This window comes from Notamacropus eugenii, chromosome 4 (genome assembly GCF_028372415.1).
Source record: "Notamacropus eugenii isolate mMacEug1 chromosome 4, mMacEug1.pri_v2, whole genome shotgun sequence".
Classification (NCBI taxonomy): domain Eukaryota; kingdom Metazoa; phylum Chordata; class Mammalia; order Diprotodontia; family Macropodidae; genus Notamacropus; species Notamacropus eugenii.
The window spans coordinates 107,378,915-107,400,021 of NC_092875.1; the positions used below are offsets into that span (position 1 = coordinate 107,378,915).

General features: G+C 36.0%; 1 protein-coding gene across 24 annotated transcripts in view; it reads right to left on the bottom strand.

Annotated features, from left to right (window-relative positions):
* The window catches only part of PHF20L1 (PHD finger protein 20 like 1), a 124,683-nt gene that overhangs the window by 33,075 nt on the left and 70,501 nt on the right, over window positions 1-21,107 (bottom strand). For 23 of the 24 annotated variants that reach the window (XR_011965738.1, XM_072603038.1, XM_072603027.1 and 20 more), the window contains 2 exons: window positions 19,411-19,518; window positions 2,074-2,238 (listed from right to left, as the gene is read on the bottom strand). Coding sequence is in view for 23 of the 24 variants with exons in the window: in XM_072603038.1 (XP_072459139.1) it covers window positions 2,074-2,238; window positions 19,411-19,518 (273 nt within the window). In the remaining variant the exon portion in view is untranslated. The remainder of the gene's footprint in view (window positions 1-2,073; window positions 2,239-19,410; window positions 19,519-21,107) is intronic. The other variant, XM_072603028.1, reaches the window with a different exon arrangement.

Sequence of the window (21,107 nt, forward strand, 5' to 3'; positions counted from 1 at the left end):
AATCACTACATCTAACTCCATTTCCATTGAGAAATGTGAGGAATTCCTAACTACCAATTTAAACATGAAATTTCATATTGTAATACATTTGTGTAAGTAGGTTCAAGACTACCTGTATTCTAAATAATACTAAGTAGTATGGAAGTTTTTAACACACCTACCTTATTCAAGGGAGCAAGTTACTTGCCTAATGAGACATAATGATGGTGAACTCTTCAAAGAAGCATTAACTGAGTTTCGTGCATTTTATCTTAGCTGTTAGTAATATGATTTTGGCGTGGTTCATTTAATAACAAATAGTCTTCCAGACCTTTTCAGACCCTTAGGTCTGACTGTCCAGGTGTACTAAATCACACCCTGATATCCTACAGGAATTAAATTAATTTTTTAAAATCTCCAGAAATTCTGTACCCAGGGAAGAATTTACTCATGCCATAGAATATGCCCCCACATGACATTATGAAAATATTTGATAATCTGAATTAACTATATTAATTTATATGATTTGGACAAGTTAAAATAACTACTTCTATGTTTTGTGATGTCTTTCTTTTATCTGATCAACAAATATTTACTGAGCACCTACTATGTACAAAGCACAAATTTTAAAATGGTACAAGGAATATGAAAGTACCATATTGTAATAATAATTATATTATCTATATGGCACTTTAAGGTTTGCAAAGTGCTTTACCTATACCATTTGATTCCTGAGTTAGGTGCTATTATAATCCCCATTTTACAGATGAGGATATTGAGGGTGAGAGCAGTTAAATGACTTGTCCAGGGTTACTCAGATAGCAAATATTGAGGCAGGACTTAAATTCAGGGCTGACAACAAACCCAGCACTGTCTCCACTGTACCACCTAGCTGCCAGACATATATCAACAAACTGGAGCATACTTAGAAGAGGGTGATCAGAATGATAACGGGTCTTGAAACTATGTTATACCAAAGAACAACTGAAGGAACATATAATACTTGGTCTGAAGCAGAGACCACATAAAAGTAAAAGGAAAGCTACCTTCAAATACATGAAGAGACCCACGTGAATAAGACGGTTTTATTCTATATGACATCAGAGGACAGAACCAGGACCAATGGTAAGCGGTTGAAGTGAGGCTGACTTCACTTCAGTGCAAGTTACAACTTCCCAACATTTGACACTGTTCTAAAGTAGAATGGACTGCCTCAGTAAGTAAGAAACTCCCTAGCAATGCAGGCATTCAAGCAGAAGTGAGATGGACATTTTTGAGACTGTCATAAGAGGGGATACAAGATTTAGATATGGATTAGGCTAGATTACAACTATAAGTTCAACTTCAGAATCCTTTCTAACTTCTCTCTTCTCAATTTGTGTTTATTTTAGACTTTCCTAACTTTTATTTTATCTGATTTCATCACATGTACATATCAAGTCACAGTATCAGCATCAACAGTTTTAGAATCCATGGTCAGGCTTCTATAATTCATAACATCCAAAAGTATCTATGGTTTTATCAGTGTGAGTACAACTTTTTACTGACATGGACCAAAACTCCTTCATACTTTATACTAGAGTCACAATGAAATAAATACTCTGGCCAAAAAGAATTATCACCTGGTTGACAATCTTCTAGTGATGGGCCTTCCCTGAACTTAGCTAGGCTTGTCCTCAGACAATAGCCATTTCCAGGTCAGATCTGAAGGATTTATGGCATCAAAGGATCTGCTAGACCTTAATCTATTTTGGAACCCAGAATCATAGCCATGCCAGAATGAGGTACTGCAATGAGACCTTAGTGGAGATTACTATATGCACTGTAAAATTTGAAAGCAAATTTTATTCCAATTAGTACAAATTGAATTATGCAGACAAAGATTCCTTTGCAAACCTTAAAGTACTTATATAAATGTGACCTATTAGTGTCATATAATCAGATCTTCACTTCTCAAATTATGTGCTTTACACATAGGAATTCAGTAAATATTTTTAGTTCATTAAATAAACTATTACTTATTTTAGTCCCAATTCTACATAAAGTAATTTTAAGCTTTAAAATAAAAAGCATCCTACAATTAAATGAACATACTTTCTCCACTAAGATCAACAGATAAAATAGCTCTTGGATATTGATATGACGTATTTTTCTCCGTGAACATGCTTCGCAGAGCCAGAGAACTCCCGGAGGACCGAGTGAGTGGAGAGGAGCACCTTTCCAAAAATTCTAGAGAACTGTCTTCATAGTCTGAATAGTCTGCAACATAAGACATCAAAAAATAATTTAATAAACTCTCAGGCAACCGAGAAGAGTCATCATAATGATGTTATGAAGTAGGTGCTCAAGTTATTGTTACATAAAACAGAAATGTAATCATTTATAACTTTCCCTTGTCATTGATGAGCAATTAGATCATCACTTACCAGATGATCTGACGTGGAAAAAGGGCATCTGAAGCATTCTGTCCATGGATAACAACAAACTTTAATAGGGATTCATATTTCCTGTCATCAGCAACTGCCTTTGCGCAAAGCAGACAAAGAGGATATATAGCCCTGGACCACTTACATATTTATCTACAGGATGCTACCATTAACTTATCCATAATTTTGAGTTAGATCAGAGAGTACCCCAATAAGATGAAGAAAATGGCCCCCATTAACTGTTTAGTACTCATGAAAGAAAGTTCTATATTTCTTTTGAAATTTTTGGTAATTAGGGTAAATACTATTAGGCTAACTGACATGTTGGCTAGAAACAAAGTCTCTTAAAATGACAGGAGAGGTACCTGTCCTAAAGGAACTCACATTTTAATTGTGGGCATAATGTGCAAACAACTATGTGCATACAAGATATACACAGGGTAAATGAGGGTATATGTGATATCAACGGGAAGGCATAAACAAAGAAAATTCTTTTTGCAGTACGTAGGATTTGAGTTGTCTTGAAGAAAATCAAGGAATCCAGGAGGTGGAAGTGAAGAGGAAGAATATTTCACAAAGAGGGAAAGATCAGTGAAAAGGCATGGAGTAAGGAGATGAAGTATTCTGCGCTAAGAAGACCAGTGTTGCCAGATTGTATAGTGTATGCAGGGGAGTAAAGTATAAGACTAAAAATAGGGTGAAAAGCTTTAAAAGAAAAAGAGAGGATATTATATTTGATCTTGGAAGTAACAGGGAGTCATTTGAATTTATTGAGGATGGGAATAACACAATCTGCACTTTAGGAAGATTATTTTTATAGCTGAAGGAAGGACAAAATGGAATGAAGAAAAACTTAAACCAGGGAAAGCAACCAACAGATTATTTTAATAGCCAAGGCACAAGGCAACGTAATTGGGTAGTAGCTACCTGAGTGAAGAGATATCATATACAAGACATGGTGTAAAGGAAGAATACTTAGCAAATGACTGGATGTGGAGTGAGAGTCAGCAGTTGAGATGAGATGACACCTATACTGCAATTGTGGCATCCTCAATGGCAACAGGGAAGTTGCAAGGAGGGGAGGGTTTCAGGAGAAAGATAATGAGTTTGGTTTTGGATATGTTGAGGTTAAGATGTTTATAGGACATCCGGCTCAAGATGTCCAATAGATAGTTAGGGATGAAAGTCTAAAAGTAAACAGAGAGGTTACAACTAGATAAACAGACATGAGAATCATTTGCCTATGCAAATGACACTAAATTAATTCATGGAAACTAACGAGATCACCAATTAAGAGAATGTAGAGTGAAAAGAGAAAAGGATCCAGGAGGAGACTGAGAAGGAGCAGTTAAGATAGTAGAACCAGGGATGAGCAGTATCAAGAAAACCTGGAAAGGAAAGAGAATCCAGAAGAAACAGGTGATCAACAGTGTCAAAGACTACAGAGAGATGGACAAGAATGAGGACTGAGAAACATTCATCAGATGTAGCACTTAAGAGATTACTGGTAACTTTGAAGAAAGTAGTTTCAGTTAAAGAATGAGGTTGGAAGTAAGACTACAGAGCATTTAGAAGTGAGAGAATAAGAAGTGGAAGCACAGATTGCAAAGAGTCTCCTCAAGGAGTTTCAACAAAAAATGGAGAAAAAACATAGGATGATAGCAAGTGGGGCTGGTCAGATCAAGAGAAGTCTTTTGAAGAATGAAGGAAACATGAGAGTTTATAGACAGCAGGGAAACAGTCAGTAGAAAGAAGAGATTGAAGATGAGCAAGAGTGGAATGATACAGAGGGCAATCTACTTCAGAAGATGGAACAGAGTGAGACAAAAGGTACATATAGCAAAGCTTTCCTCTATAAGGAGAAGGGTTACTACTCCATGTGAGGAGATTGGAGAAACAGTGTGGGAATAAATCTGAATAATTTGAGATGAGGTGCAGGGAAGAAGAGGGGACTCTTTGCAAATGGCTGCAGTATTTTTGATCAAGTCCAAGGCAAGTTCCACAGCCGAAAGGGTAAAGGGAGGTGGCCAGGGAGTGCGACAGGAAACTTGAGAAGGCATAAAAAAGTTTGTAAAAGCTGCTGTGGTGAGTGGAATAGTGAATTGATAAAAGAAGTATAAAAGGACCACCTTAATACAGCAAGGTGAGGGGGAAGCTAGGGGACACCACAGTGCATAGAGTACAGGGTCTAGAGTCAGGAAGACTCATCTTCCTGAGTTCAAAACTGGCCTCAGACACTTATTAGCTGCATGACCCTGGAGAAATCACTCATCCATGTTTGTCTCAGTTCCTCCTCTGTAAAATGAACTGGAGAAGGAAATGAAAACAATTCCAGGATCTTTACCAAGAAAACTCCAGATGACGTCACAAAGAATCAATCAGACATGGCTGAAAACAACAACAAAGCTGCAGTGGGGGCCCAGCTGAGATTATGTAACATAAATTTGAAATGAACATAGTCAACATGGTTTCATGATTTTTTTTCAGATCCAATCAGCAGTACCTAAGTAGAAATAAAAACTGATGGTAGGAACAATACCAGCTTGTAGCTTAGCAGGGTACAATTGGTGATATGATAACAGGGCAAGGAATTTAAGTGCAGAAGATAGTGTAGAGGTGAACGGGTTCAATAAGGGTTCAATATGGGGAAGGGAGGAGTCAGTATATAGAATCCAAGATGCTCATGCGGCAACCAGAAGGAGCTATCCAGCAAGCAGCTAGCAATGTTGGACTGGAATTCATGAGAAATGACAACTAAATACACAAATTTCAGAATCATCTATAGAAATTAATATGGGAGACTACAAAGGAAGAAAATGAAATGAAAGGAAATTAGATATTCCAGAAAAAAAGCAACATGGTATAGCAGGAAGAATACTGGAATTGGGAATCAGGAAGATCTGGGCTCAAATTCCAGTTCAGAGACATGCTGTGTGACCCTAGGCAAGTCACCTAACTTCGTTGTGCCTCAATCAACTTTGTAAAATAAATAGGGGTGGACTCGATGGCCTTTAAAGTCCATGAGAGCTTTTAGTCTATGATCCCGTGGTCCTATAACAAATCCTTGGAGGATCTTCATAGCTAGGGACTGGAAGACAGATTTGACAAAAAGATGGAGTATCAGGGATGGATAAGGGAAGTGGTAACTTTTAGTCTCTCCCACCATCCACTGCCTCCAATTCTATTCACATTCTGCTGAACAAAGAGATAGTCATGCAATCATGTTGGCTAGGTCCACTACAAATTTATGTTACAAAATGTCAACTAGGCCTTCCATGGCTGCTAGGCAATCCCCTTATAACTCCCTAATTAACTCACTATCCCACTCATCCAAAGCTTTTCACCCCTGTTATGCCTCAGGCCCTGCCATTATCTCAACTGAGAACCTTGCTTTTTATGTCACTGAAGAGATTAAGGCAATTCACCCAGGGCTCTCTCTTCTCCCCTTCTCCTAGTCATTTCATTCATCTCATTCCATATTCCTCCTGACTTTTGTGGCTAAACTGGAGGATATCTACAGTTGGTGCCTCACTTCTTTCTTCTCATTTTCTTCTTAATTCTCTACAGTTTGGCTTACGATCCCATCATTCACTCAAAACTTTTTCCTGCAAAGTCATCAATGATCTCTTAATTGCCAAATCCAACAGCTTTTTTCTAATTTTCATCCTTCTTGACCTCTCAGTACCTTCTGACATTGATGGTTTTCTTCCTCTTCCTGATACTTTTTTTTCTTTTTAAGGTTTTCAGGACACTGCTCTCTTTCCTGCTTCTCCCCCTCTCTATCTTCCCATTACTTCTCAGTGCTTCCTTTGCTGCATCTTCATCCAGATCATAATCAACAACTGTGAATATCCCAAAGGACTCTGTCCTGGGTCTCCTTCTCACTCTCTTCTATTCCACTCAGCTTCCAATAGATTCAAATATCATCTCTATGAAGATGTTTCTAAATTTATTTATCCAGTCCTAATCTCTTTGCTGACCTCCAGTCTTTTATCTCATCCTAGAAATCAGTCCTTAAATCTTAAGTTCAGTGTCTAAAAATGAACTCATTATCTTTCTCCCCAAACCTTCCTTCTCTTCCATACTTCCCTACCACTATCAAGAGTACTACCATCTTCCCAGTCCCAAACCTCCTAAATGCATTTTCAACTCTTCTGTCTCTTAATCCTCATGCCCAATCTTTTTGTTGAGGGTTACTATTTTAACTTAGTAACATCCCTCACCTGTGATCCTTTTCTTCTCTGATAATGTCATCTCACACTAGATTATTGTAATATCCTGCTGGTGGGTCTGCCAGCCATAAGTCTCTCCCCACTTCAGTCCATCCTCCACTCAGTTGTCAGAGTGATTTTCTTAAAGTACCTCCACCCAATCAATAAACTCCCAGTGGCTCCCTATGACCTCCAGGATTAAATATAAATCCTCTGGTTGACATCCTAAGCCCTTTATAACATTTTCCCTGCACCGTTTCCATTTTTCCAGGCTTCTTACATCTTACACAACTGCTTTCCCAGAAGTACTCTTCTACTGACACTAGTATTTCTCTTCCGGTGACACTAGCCTCTTTGTTCTTCAAACAAGACAATCCATCTCCTGACTTCAGGTAACTCAATTGGCCATATCTTGTGCCTGGAATGCTCTACCTTCTCATCTCTACCTCCTGGCTCCCTGGGTTTCTTCCTTCAAGTCCCACCTAAAATCCTGATTTTTACAGAAATCCTTTCCTAATTGCTTTAAATTCTAGTGCCTTCCCTCTGTTGATTACTTCCCATTTGTCCTGTATATAAAGTGTTTTTGTACATAGCTATTTGCATGCTGTCTCCCCCATTAGATTATGAGCTCCTCAAGGGTAGAGACTACTTTTTTTACCTTGCTTTGTGTCCACAGCACTTAGGACAATGTCCAGCACATAGCTGGCATTTAATAAATATTACTGAGAAAAAGACTCATGGTATAAAATGTTGTAAGGAAATTGAAGATAATGAAGACTGAGAAAAACTCATCAAATTTAGCACTTAAGAATTCAATGATAACCTTTAAGGAAGCAATTTCTATAGAATGGAAAAATCAAAAGACAAATTCCAAGAGACAAATCAAGCAGTCAATTAATCAATAAAGTATTTATTAAATGCCTACTATATACCAAACACCTCTGCTAGGTGCTGAGGAATACAAGTATAAAGAACAAAATAACTCCTATTAGCACTGAGATTAGATTTTAATGGGAGAGTCAATTACATATAAAAATGTATAAACAGCCCAAATGCAAAGTTAATAAATACATGTATACACATAAAGTAGTTAAATACAAAGTATTATGGGAGGGCATGAGAAGTTGGGGTAGGACAGGAAAGACATGAGATGGTGCTTAAGCTGTATATGAAAGGAATATGGAAATGAGCTAAGGTTGAAGTAAGGAAAAGGGGACAGACCATGTTAAAGAGAAGTGATAGGAGATGAAACATCTGAGGAAAAGGAAAAAGGACAGTTTGAGTAGAATGAAGAATATGAGAGGGAGGAATAATGTTCCTGAGACTGGAAAGAGTTAAAGCCAGGCTGTGTGGTACTTTTAAAGCTAAAAAGAAGTTTATATTTTATCCTAGAAACAATGGGAAGCCACTGGAAGGGGTTGAGTAGAAGAGTCATATGGTCAGCACTTCTCTTAAGGGAAATTATGCTGGCACTATGTCAACAATTAGGAATCTTGTAAAAATCTGGGGAAGAAGCAATGATAATGAAGACCTGAACTAAGGTGGCAGCTCTATGAATGCAGAGAAGGACTCAGTGGACAGAGATGCTGTAAAGATAGAAATAACAAGATTTGGAGGTAATGGGGTGAAAGAGTGAGGAATCCAAGATAACGATGAGATTATATAACCTGAGACACTGGAAAGATGGTGGCACTGTTGACAAAAACAGGGAAATTTGGAAGGTTTGGGAGTCGATAGATCAGTTTGAATTTCAGGTGTTTTTGGGTTATCCAGTTTGAAAAGTTCAGTAGGTAACTGGTGATGAGGGGAAAGAATTGTTCTACATCAGGGAGTTAACTGTATAAAGATGACAGTTAAATCCATGGAAGTTAATGACAGAGAGAGACAGAGACATAGAGAGAGGGACAGGGAGAGAAACATAGAGAGAGAGAATGAGAGAATAGAGATGCAAAAGAAAAGACTTCCAAGAAACAAAACCTTAGGGAACACACCCACAGTTGAGGGGTGGGATGTTTATGATGAACTAGCAATGAGGAGCAGCTTTAAGAAAACCTAGAAGAAAGAATAATTCACGAGAAGGCAATCAAAAGGGACAAATGAAGCAGAGGTTGAGAAGGATTAGAACTGAGGAAAGACAGTCAGTTTTGACAATTAAGAATTCACTGGTTGGACTTTCAACAAAGAAGGCTCCTGAATGGGAGACTGCCCAGTCCACATACTCAAGCAACACTCTGAAATCTGTATCAGACTGAAAGATCAAAAATATAATAAGAAACTAAAATAAGTAACTTCTTCCAATCCAGCACTGTACAAAAAATACACTATTATATACTCCAATACTGCTCAGTGAGTGAGTCCAGAAGCAATCAGTGATGATGAGACAGGTGTAGCCTGCAAAGTTATGTCCAAAGGTTACAACAGTAGAGGGCTCCCTTGAGAAACCCCAAGGGTGGTCAGAAAGCACCAGGTTGGGAACGTTGGAAGTGACCATTAACTCTGAAGGTGCAAACCAGTATCATGCTGCAGAGCTCAGGTTCATGGCTTCTGTAGTCCCTAACATTAAGCTCTTAGGATCCAGCACTCTGAATCTCAAAGATCCAAGGAAGACTAGAAAGGCAAGAGGAACCCAGAAAGGTAAATTGGTTTTAATTGAAAGGAGCTGTATGATGATGCAGTATTAACATTCTAAAATAGGGAGAAAAAACAAACAAGTATACCCTCGAAATTTTAATGTTTTCAAAGGGTATTGATGAATTTAAATAAGAAAAACAGAGGTCCTGAGAGTGGGGTGGTAAGAATTTCTAAGAGGGTAAATTGCTAAAAGGGAAAAGAGAAGGCAAAATACCAGTAATATACTAATACGGAAAGAAGGAAGAAATGGGCAGAACTTGATTTCTTATAATTGTATGAGTGTATGAGAAGTGTGAAGAAATACGGACTAAAATGTAGGGGAAAGTAAGCATCAGATAAGCCTCACTTTTATCTTTATCCATCTGAAATGGGACAAAGGAGAGTCGAACACATTCAGAATATGGTGTAGAAATGTGTCACATTCAACAAGAAACCAGAAAAGGAAGGTTAAACGGGAGGGTAATATCAGGAAGAACATAGTCAATAGCCAACGAATAAGCATTTTTTTAAGTACCTTCTATGTGCCAGGCATTGTACAGTAAGTAGAACAAAATTCCTGATCCTTACTGCCCCTTAGACAACTGGACAATGGCTAAACAAATTGTGGTATGCACATGAAATAGAATACTGTTGCATAACAAGAAATAATGAAGTGATTTTTTTCAGAGAATCCTGGGTAGTAAGGACTGATACAAAAGAAAGTGAGCAGAAGCAGGAAAAAAGTTTACGCAAGGGCAGCAACACTGTCAACACCAACTGACAAACTTAAGAATACTACTACTACTACTACTGCTACTGCTGCTGCTGCTGCTACCACCACTACCTAACATGTATATAGAACTTACTATGCAAAGCACTGTGCTAAGCACTTTATAATTATTAATTATAATCCATCATGTCTCCAAAGGATCTATATATGCAGGCAGACATTTTTATACATATATAATGTATAGATTTATTTTACTTGGCTATGCTTCTGTTACAAGAATTTTTCTCCCTCTTTTTCTCTACTTTTGCTGAGGGTAGAGGAAAGTAGATTAGAAATAGTAATGCCAAAATAAAAAGGTCATGCTAATATTTTTTAAAATGCACAGAAGAGAAAAGGAGGTGGTTCAGAAAGAAACACAATCAGGACAGTTTTGAAAATAACATGCAAAGTTTATCATACATTTTAAAAAATCAATCTGTATGAAATAGGGATTCATGGTTTCATAAACAATCCTCTATGTGTTCTCTGAGTATGACAATTCTCATTTTTGTATATTTAAAATCAGAATAAAAATGAGAGTTTAATGGAGAGCAGTATTAGCTGAATTGTGACACCAAAAGTCAATTGAACAGGGTTGAGGAGGGAATGCAGTGAATGTAGATAACTTGTTCAAGGAGTGTGGATGAGAAAGGAAGTCAGATCTAGTACAATAGCTTTAAATAAATAAGTGGATTAAGAGGAACTCAGGGTAGTAAGACTTTCTAGTATTATGGCTATGAAAAGATAAGAAATATAAAGTGATACCTTGAGGAGACTACAGTATTGAAAGAGAGGATTTTATGGATAAGGAACTCCTACCCATGAACCCAGAGTAGGAAAGAAGCCAACATAAGCAAGAGATTCAAGAAGGGAGGATGGAATGGAGGGCAGAGAGTGACTTTGATAAGGAAAAGGACCAACTCTTCCTCACTGACTGAAATATAGACTGATTAATGGGCAAAGATAAAATATATATTTGAGATGTGGAGTAAGGGAGATTAATGAGCTCATAAGGACATTCTTGATCGTGTCAGTCAAGTACGAGTAAAAGTCATCTACTGATAGAGTTATGGAGATAATATGGGGGGTTCAAGTAGAGAAGTCTCTATTTTTGCTGGTCTCAAACCACAAAGCACATGCATAATCACAGGCTTATGCCCCTGCTTCACCCTAAAATGCCTATTAATGGAGAGAGATTTGATATATCTTTGGTGTACTATAGGAAGTCACAAATTTATTAAGCAGAAAGACAACTCATTTGATATTTTTAAAGAAAGGGGATGATTTAAGTCAGTCAGACAATAAACATTTACTGAGCTATTACTATTTAAAAAACAAATTACCAGAAACAGTTGGGAAAATATTAGAGAGAAATTCAAAAGAATTAGAAAACATGATCCCTGACCACTGGAAATTTATAATTAGTCCTGGAATAACCTTAAACTGTCTTCTACATCACAAATCTCCTTTGTGTATAGGTGACTTATTCCAACTTTCCTTTCTATTTGTTTCCTTTAAGAACATTTCTATTTGCACATAAAGCACACTGATAGCTGTACTGTTAAAGTCTAAAAGCAGTGGCCAACTGTGAGTGATAGGGAAAACTGTCTTAAAAATCTTAATGGATCTTTACATTTTTTACCTATTTATTACCCTTGTATCTTCATCCTGAATGCTGTCTGGATGATATGGTTCAAATGCGCCTCTTGCCAAGCATTCTATAAAGCAGGGGTGTCAAACTTGCAGCCCACAAAAAAAAGATACAATATGAAAGAGATGTTAATTTGTGGTTTTCTAAGTCAATATACAGCCCACAGGAATCCGTTTCTATGTGAGTTTGACACTACTACTGTAAACTATATTTGCTTCCATTACTTTTTTTGTTTTAAAAGGAAGTACTTCTTATAATCTTTAACCAACTTTACATAATGAAACTAAAGACTAAGTTTATATTAAAAACCTATGATGCCATTGGCAGCTCTGTCTCTCTATCTAGAAAAATCCAGGGTGTTGCTGGCTAAGGAGTTTCTAGGTTCTTTTGGGCTCCTTACGGTGACTGATTTATATTGTTTTAATCTCCCTTAGGAAACAGTGATAGTCTAAGTGAAGAATAATTCTTTTATTTATTTCCAAATTTTCAGAACCCATAGGTTGTTTAAATAGACCAGTTAAAGACTTTTAATTTCACACTACATTCATTTACTTTTTCTTTCTGGTTCTGTATTGTTCAGAAAATATTTGGTATGGACAGATAGCCCAATAAGCTGTCCATATATCTCATACACAAATATAAGTACTTGTATCTCAGAGAGAAACTGCAGAATAACAATTAACTGGGCCCCAAATTTAATAAGAGGAAAAGAGCAGAATGTATTAAATTTGAGTAGTGAAGGACTTTTAATGACTCAACCTTCTCCTTGAAACAAAAGTTCACATTTTAACACCAATATTCTTTCTGGAGTTGGGTCATAAGAGTCAGCAATGGATGTGTTCTACTGGTATCCTTACAAAATCAAGTGAAAGCAAGACAGTCTCACATACATTAAATGGACCTCACTCCATCAAAGCTACAGGAAAACATGGGCAAAAGTAGCAAGAGTAATAATTCTTTTTATTTGGGGGGGGGATAGGGAGGATGTATAGGCATAAATGGACAGGCAGTGATCTGCATTAGTGGATGGAACATTCATATTTATTCATGTTATATTCATCTATTTGAATGCTCTTTTAGTGTTATTACATATAGATGAATCATGAAATATCACAATCTCTGAATCTGGGTGTGCTCCAAAGAGCAAAGGAAGGGATATATGATAGGTGTATATAAGTTACCAAGAAATAACTGTGTACAGCATATAGCATAAAATGTCATCAAAGAGAACCAGGACCAGAAAAGAAACTTGGTTCTACTGCAAAAGTGAAAGATAAAAATATGGCTAGTTTGTATACTCCTTTGGTATTTGTTATGTCAAGAGTTACAGAGCTTCACTTCCACATGTTAAGTGGATCCTCTATAGAGGAATTATGGGAGAACATGTACAAGAGCTACATAAGACAAAAAGGTACAAATGTTTTTTTTTCTTCTTACATTCATTTAAAATTACTTTTAAATATTTTTTTTATTTTTAAAATAATTTATTTTATTTTCAGGTCCATATTTTCTTCCTCACATCCTCTTCCATCATTGCTTTTTTAAAAATATTGTATTTGTCTTAATCAGCCTCCCACTTCAATTGCACCTCATCTCAAATGAGAAAGGAGAAAAACAAACCCATTACAATTATGTATAGTCAAGTAAAACAAACTCTCATGCTGGTCATGTCCAAGGGGGAAAAAAACGCCTCAATTTACACTGTGAGTCTATTTTGCCTCTCTATATGGAGATACCCACTGGAGGTGGGCAGCATGCTTCAGGCTTCATCACGAGTCCTCTGGAATTGTGGTGAGTCATTGGATTGACTAGAGTTTCTAAGTCTTTCAAAGTTGTTTGTCTTTATGACATTGTTGTTTTTGTATAAATTGTTCTCCTGATTCTGCTCACTTCGCACTGCATCACTTCATACAAGTCTTCACAGGTTTCTGTAAAAACCATCATCACCATTTCTTACAGCACAATGATATTCCATCATCTTCATATAGGACAACATGTTCAGCCATTTCCCACCATAACTTTCCAATTCTTTGTCACCACAAAAACAGCTAGTATAAATACTTTTGTACATATAGGTCCTCTTTTTTTTGATCTCTCTGGGAAGTCCTACTAGTAGTATTTCTGAATCTAAGGATCTCATTGGCTTTCAATCTGCACTTCTGAAGAAGTACTTCTATCAATAAGATCACATATCCAGTGAAGCATTCAATTAGGAAGAGAAAATATTAATATATAAAACAACTAAAAAACACATCAATACATCAAGGATCTATGATTCGTTTAGTTATTTGTGATCTCAGAGATATGGGATATCCTTCAACCAATGAAGACTGCAATGAAAACTGCAGTTAAGTCTTAAAGAATTGTCTGAGATGCAATGGACAGAATGTAGAATTTGGAGTTAGGAAGAACTGAGTTCTAATCTTGGCTTAGATATTTACTACCTATACGACCCTCTCTGCCTCAGTTTCTTTATCTGTAAAGTGAAGAAAAAACAGCATCTGCCTCACAAGATTGTCAAAAGGATCAAATGAGATAACATGTAAAGCACTTTGGAAACCCTAAAATGCTACATAAATGATAGCTATTTTGAAGGTAGATAAGTAGGCACAATGGATAGTATGGGAATTGGTGTCAGGAAGACCAGAGTTCAAATTCACACTCAGACACTTACTCGCAGGGTGCCCTTGGGCAAGTTACTAAACTTCTCTTTGATTCAGTTTCCTCATCTTTCAAATGTGGATACTACCACACAGGGTTGTAGTGAGGTTCAAATCAGATAATATGTAAAGCACTTTGCAAGCTTTCAATTGCCATACCAACACTAGCTGTTATTATGTGTATGTATGTATGTATGTATGTGTATGTATATGTACATGTATGTATGTGTAATACACACATGTATACATACATGTATGCATGTGTGTGTGCGTGTGTGTTAGAGGAGATATTTGAAGCCAGGTCTTTCTGTCTCCAAGTCCACCATTCTATCTATTATATTATAATGTCCAACAAAGCAATATAAAAGGAGTCAATTTAATATAAGGAATTGAGAAAATGCAAAAACAGTATCCTAGAAGATATGTCTCTACTCATCAATATGTGTCTTTAAGAAAAAATAGGGAGAAGGTTGAGTATGAGGTATAGAGCAAAAAAAAAAGAAGCAGGAAATTATCTTAATTTCATTGATTCTAAAGAGTCCATTTTGAAGTTATATGTTGATGCAAATCATAGCTATAACACAAATAAAGCCAAAATGAAGATAAGTCAATTTATATCACATCCAACCAATGTGAGTCATATTCTTTCTTGGAAAAAGCTAAAAACCCTCAGACCAATTCTTCAGCCTTACATGACTTTTGAAAAAGCACCCTAAGTGGTAACATATTAAGGTCTCACAAAATCAAAAAAAATGACTATAAAAATCTTCATATATTAGATATTTTCACTAAAGTTCTACTTCAAATCCTGGGCCTCTCTAGGAGAACTCTCTTAAGTGGCAACAATGGAATACAAGCTCTAAATGGTCCTACTAGGATAAAAATTGTAGGTCTCGATGTATGTTTTGAGGACTTGTCTAGTCAACTGCTGCAGACAGCTAGATGGTTCAGTGGGTAGAGCACTGGGCCTGAAGTCAGGAAGAACAGAATTCAAATGTGGCCTCAGATACTTAACAGCTGTTGGACCCTGGGCAAGTCACTCAACCTCTGTTTGCCTAAACACTGGAGAAAGAAATGGCAAACCACCCCGTGGAAAGTACTGGCATGCGATGGTCCACAGGGTCACAGAGAGTAGAACATGAGCAACTGTCTAAACAACAACAACTAGGTAATTGCACAAATGCTCTTCACCAGGAATCTGGTTAAGAGGTGTTAATTTGTTTTACTTGGCCACAGTGAATCACTAAGATATGGAAGGATTATAATCTGGATTTATGAATCAAGTATGCAAAGCAACAAAGTCACAAATCTTTTGAAATAGTGAAGTAGAAAGTAAATATTTGTCTTTTATAATTCTTAGAAATTAAAGTAGTTTTCCACTCTTGTATGGTGGTAATATTTATTTCAAGTAAATTATTGCTTCACTGAAAATAGCAAATAAGAGTTAATAAAGCAAAGGAAAAGCAGATGTCACATTCCTCCCAGGAAACAGTTTATACATTAGAAAAATACGGCTTATTTTTCAATCTGTACATTAGAGAGTAAGATTCTACTTTTATGTGTATTTTTCTTTCACCAAAAACGAGACCAGACACTAATGCAAAGACATCAGAAATTTTATGAAGAGAAGTGGAAATGGTATTATAGCAACATTATGAGAAAAAAAACAAATTTTAAAAATTTCTTTATATATCAATCATCCTCCCAATTCCTAAGGTATGAGTGCAAATATGTGTGTGTATATATATATGTATATATACATATATATACACAAAAGTATATATAAAAAAAATATATATATATATATATACACGTAGTACCTCAAAGTGTGTGTGTGTGTGTGTGTGTGCGCGCGTGTGTGTATGTCAGCACCTCAAATTTAAAATATCCAAAACCAAACTCATTTTCTCTCAAACTAATTTCCTGATTTCTATTAATAACATTAGTCATTCATTCAGCTAAGTGTGAAACCTCAGAAGACTTTTTAAAAATTTTACCCCCCCATTCAAGTAGGTACAAAAGTCCTTTGGATTCTACTTTATGGTTTTTGTCCCTCATCTTCATGAGGACCAAAATGACATCACCACTGTAAAGTGAAATTTCAGGGTGTCCGACTGTGGCTGATCAGCCCAATACGAGCTTAGAATGCTCTACCACAAGTTGGGGACAGAAGTCTGCATGAATATTTGAGGTGGACATCCCAAAAGTTTGCATCCTGCATTCACTTTGTGCTCTCAATTCTGCTTTGCACAAAGAGTACAACACCTTTTCTTATGTGGGCATGCCATGCTGAGTGGTTCTGCACCAGTGTTTTTTTGTATCTCAGTTCTATTTCCAGACTCATTCAGACTTTTACTACCACTCACTTTGGACTACTACAGTGGTCTTGAAACTTGTTTCCCTTTAGTCTCTTCCCAGAGTAATCTTCCAAATTTACAATTCTGATCACCTTGCTTTCCCACCTATAAAAAAAGCCAATGGCAATTTACTGCCTGTTAAATAAAATTCAAAACTCTTAGTCTGGGAGTGATTTATATGCTAGACCATGCTAGACCAGGGGTGGGGAACCTGTGGCCTCAAGGTCACATATGGCCTTCTAGGTCCTTGGGTATGGCCTTTTGACCAAGCCAAATTTTTACAGAACAAATCCTTTTATTAAGGAGTTTTATTCTGTAAAGTTGGAATTCAAAGGGCCTCACTTGAGGACCTAGAGGGCCACTTGTAGTCTCAAGGCCACAGGCTCCTCACCTCTGTGTTAGAATCTAACATAAAAATCACTCACAGTTGGGTTCACTCTATTGTTCTATCAACATTCTATTCTTCTTGAAGCACTTGACATGAATTATTAATCATTTCTAAAATCAAGTTCCTTTTCCTACCTCTGTGTTCTTACTCATATCAATCTTCATATCTGAAATTGACATTTCTTTCCTTTCCCAGTTCATGTCTGCCTGCTGAAATCTCCATGCTCTTCAAATTGAGCTCAGTCAACAATATTTATTAACCAATTGTCATATCAGTACTAACAGTACTACCACAATACTCAAAGCCATCAAGTGAGCATAAAAGATTACTTCCTCCCCAGTTGAAAACAATGTTATCTTCCTTGGATGTCTCATAGCATTCAGTGCTTCTCCAAAGCACTATTTGTGTTCCATTATCTATTAAATTATTTGGATCTCTTTTTTATCTTTATTTGACTGGGTTTTCTTTGGGGGAATAGACTGTATCTTTTCATCTTGAAACCTCAGTATCCAGCATAGGTGTCTCATGAAGAGTAGGTGCTTTGTAAATGTTTGCTGAAGCTTCAGAATTATTAGGAACTCCATGTGTTAATAGCATTTTAAAAATTATTTAATTTGAAATTTTAATTTTTTTTTGAAAATCTATGTTTTCATCTCAAGATCCCTTATACATTTGTCATTTGGGGGTCATTATCACTTCTCAGGTGATAGAAGAATAAAATGTCAACGGGCCAGAACTTAGGAAGTTTAGGAATTAATTACAAAGATTCTTAGTGATAATCACAGGCTACAACTTTAACACTTGATAAGAGTATTTATGAATAGCAATCCATCTCATTATCTTCCATATTTACTAGTACCTAGTTAAAGAACTTAGAATTATCAAAATGTATAGTGAATCTTTTATAAAAAGGTGCAATCCTTTGCCACTCAACAGAAGAGGGTGACCCAGAATTGTTCACAACTCTTTAATATAAGTTCCTATATATAAGCAGGTCAATAATGTCAGTCCTGATCTCCTTTCTTCTTTGCCACCACCAGTCTCTCTTAGAGACTTCCTGCTCTCAGTAACAAACTAAACAAATATAAGCAATTATTATGAACAAAACACTGGGGGGAAGATTGAAAACTTAATGAAATTATCCTTAACCTCAAAGAAAATACAATCTGCTAAGGGAAATAAGACATGTACCCAAATCACCATAACAACAAAACAAAAAAAGTGCAAACGATAGAGGGCTATAAGGATTCTGAGAAAGAAGAGATCAGTTCTGAGATATTGAGAGATCAGGGAAGTCTTCCTAGAGCATGTGAGCAAGCCTTGAAGCACGTTGAGTATTCCAGAAACCATTACCATTCTCATTTTGTTTCCAAATGGTCTTTAATACTTTGTTCTTGACCAATCTCTATCATTTTCTTCCTCTTTAAAGTACTATCATTTAAGAAAGTACTTTTCCAAACTAATTTGGCTTTTGAATGTTTTGGGCTCAAAATATATTGAAAAAACCAATAAAAGGAGTTGTAGGCTATCTGGTAAGAATGTCTATGGATAAAGCACCAAGGAAATTTTGAAGGAAAACAGAAAAATATTAAGCCTATGTTCATAATGGGAAAACGGACATGTGATATAATACTTGCAGTATTTCATACTTAATATTCTAAAAAGGAAAATATCATTATGAATGAAAGCTTCTCATGGAACCACTACTCACCCGATACATCCCATTAGGCTTCCATAGAAGGCCTATTTTAAAACGCTAGTAGATACTTCACAATCTCATAGGAATACTGGAAAATAAATCATCTGGCAACTTTTATGAGTATGTCTAAAATGGATTTCTTTCTGCTGATGGCCCCATAACCACAGGTCAATTTAAGAATAACTATAAGAAAGATACTGAGACTACAGCACTGAAGTCCCAACTCACTTTTGCTTATATAGCTTGAACAATCTGAAGAACTTTAAAGATCTTTTGTTTCTGTGTTACACTATTATACTGTAGTTTAAAAGTGTAAGGTAGTCATGTGAATTTTGATTACTGATGATTCTAACAGGATCTCCAGTGCGTTACCGATCTAGAGTCTCCAAAAGTTAACAAAAGGGTTAGAGAAAAAAAGTTACATAGAAAGAATGCAGCCAACTCAGAGGGCTCCTCTCCAGGTCAGTCTCCTTGAAGGAAATCTTCTTTGGATGTTTGAGAGCCCTCTGAGACAGCAAGGACCCAAGAAAAATTTACAAATGACATCAACAAGGCTATGTAGGTGAGATTACTATTTTTAAATGAGTTAAATAAATGGAAATATATTTATCAGATGTTTACACAAGATTTTTTTTTAAATGCCCATTTTATATAACTTACCATGCTGTTTGGACTTCTTTTTCTTTTTCTTCTTCTTCTTTTGTTTTGGCCTGAAATGATCTTTATCTCTTTTCTCCTTTCTCTCTTTATCCTTTTCTTTCTTTTTACCTGAATGACACAATAGAATATTTAAAGTTATTATCAGTCCTATAATTTTTCTTTTATGATTAACCTAAATATGGCATTTAAATTTTAAATCAGTTATTCCAGTCACCTGCCCAAAGAAGAAGAATTAAATTAATCCATGGGTGCCATAAATCTAGATCTCCTAATTTACTGAAATATAAGAAGGGAATCTTCACTAGTAATACTGAGAATTACCAACTCCTGAAGCCTTGAAGTTAACATAGAAATCAATGTAAATCTTTTTAAAGAGGATAATAATTACTTGGTGTCTCAAATTAAGTCCCACAATTCGAGAGAACATATTGAGTGGTGTTCAGGATTTCTAAATGTAATTTTTGATAAGAAAAACCATAAAAAGATACTCTTTGAAAACCCAGTATATCAACACAAAAATTTCGCATTTCTCTTTTTAAGAAACAGAAAGACTAAACCAGATTACTCTCTAGATGATCTTTGTGCATAAATAGAACAGGGGGAAAAAATTACATCCCCCTGGAAGAGCTTTCTTGGAAAATTAAAAGGAGTCCTCTAATACAATATGCTAATATGCAATTGATGAGAATGCTGAAAGAGAAGGACAACATTCTAATAAAATTGTGTTCCATTTTTCTAAATGAGGTTTTTTTAAGTTGCAACTGAGTATTCATTGTTTTTTTAGCTTTTACTTAAGTTCACACAGCTACCAACTTTCAGTTACTCAGAGTTTACCTAATTAGCATTTTATATAGGTCCCTTTCATTTTATGCTTGATTCTCTGCTTTTGCTTAATTATAGTATTTCAATTACAGGGCAAAAAAAAAAAAAGGCAGAAAGAGCTGGTAGATCACAAAGTAGTCAACTCTTGCCTGAAAAGTTCAATGTAAAAGGCAGCTGGGGAAAATGGTTAAAATGAGGTTTTGGAAATATCTATGGATTTCATTATCTATACTCTTCCAGGGACCTGAAATCCTAAGACTATGAAGATAGCCAGTATCTTTCATAGCTGACAGTCATATTTAAACCTCACATATTCATGTCACAGACATGTGGGGAAAAAAAGCTTTAGATTTGGTATAATAAGTATGTGTACAAAATTTATTTAAAAATCAACATTATATTTGAAGTACAAGTTATCCTTTTCCTCTAAATCACTCAGCTACTTGTTCTTAGTATTTTTTATCTCTAAGCACATCATTAGGAGAAAAAGCTAAAATGCATCTTATATTTCTCTTAGCTTCCAACCCACTCATCTTCACTACATCTGGTGAATGTCAAAATGCCATTTTATAATCCCAAATGCACTTGATTTAATTTTCTAAGTCCTTGTTAAAGAGCAATGCACAGGTCAGTTAAGTGTTTGAAGTAGGACACAGAGCTGATTTCTACTAGCATACTGCAGGATTAGCTGAGATACCACCTTTTCTAAATTGGTTTAGGACATCCACTCATTTTCAGTGACAGAGGCCCACAGCTAGATAGATAAAATTCTCCATCCCCATTGTTTAAACTTTTGTTTTCTTTTTAAAAAATACTAAAACAGATGAGAACTTACACCTAAAAGAGCATAACAGGTAAAAAGTTATGGGGCAGGC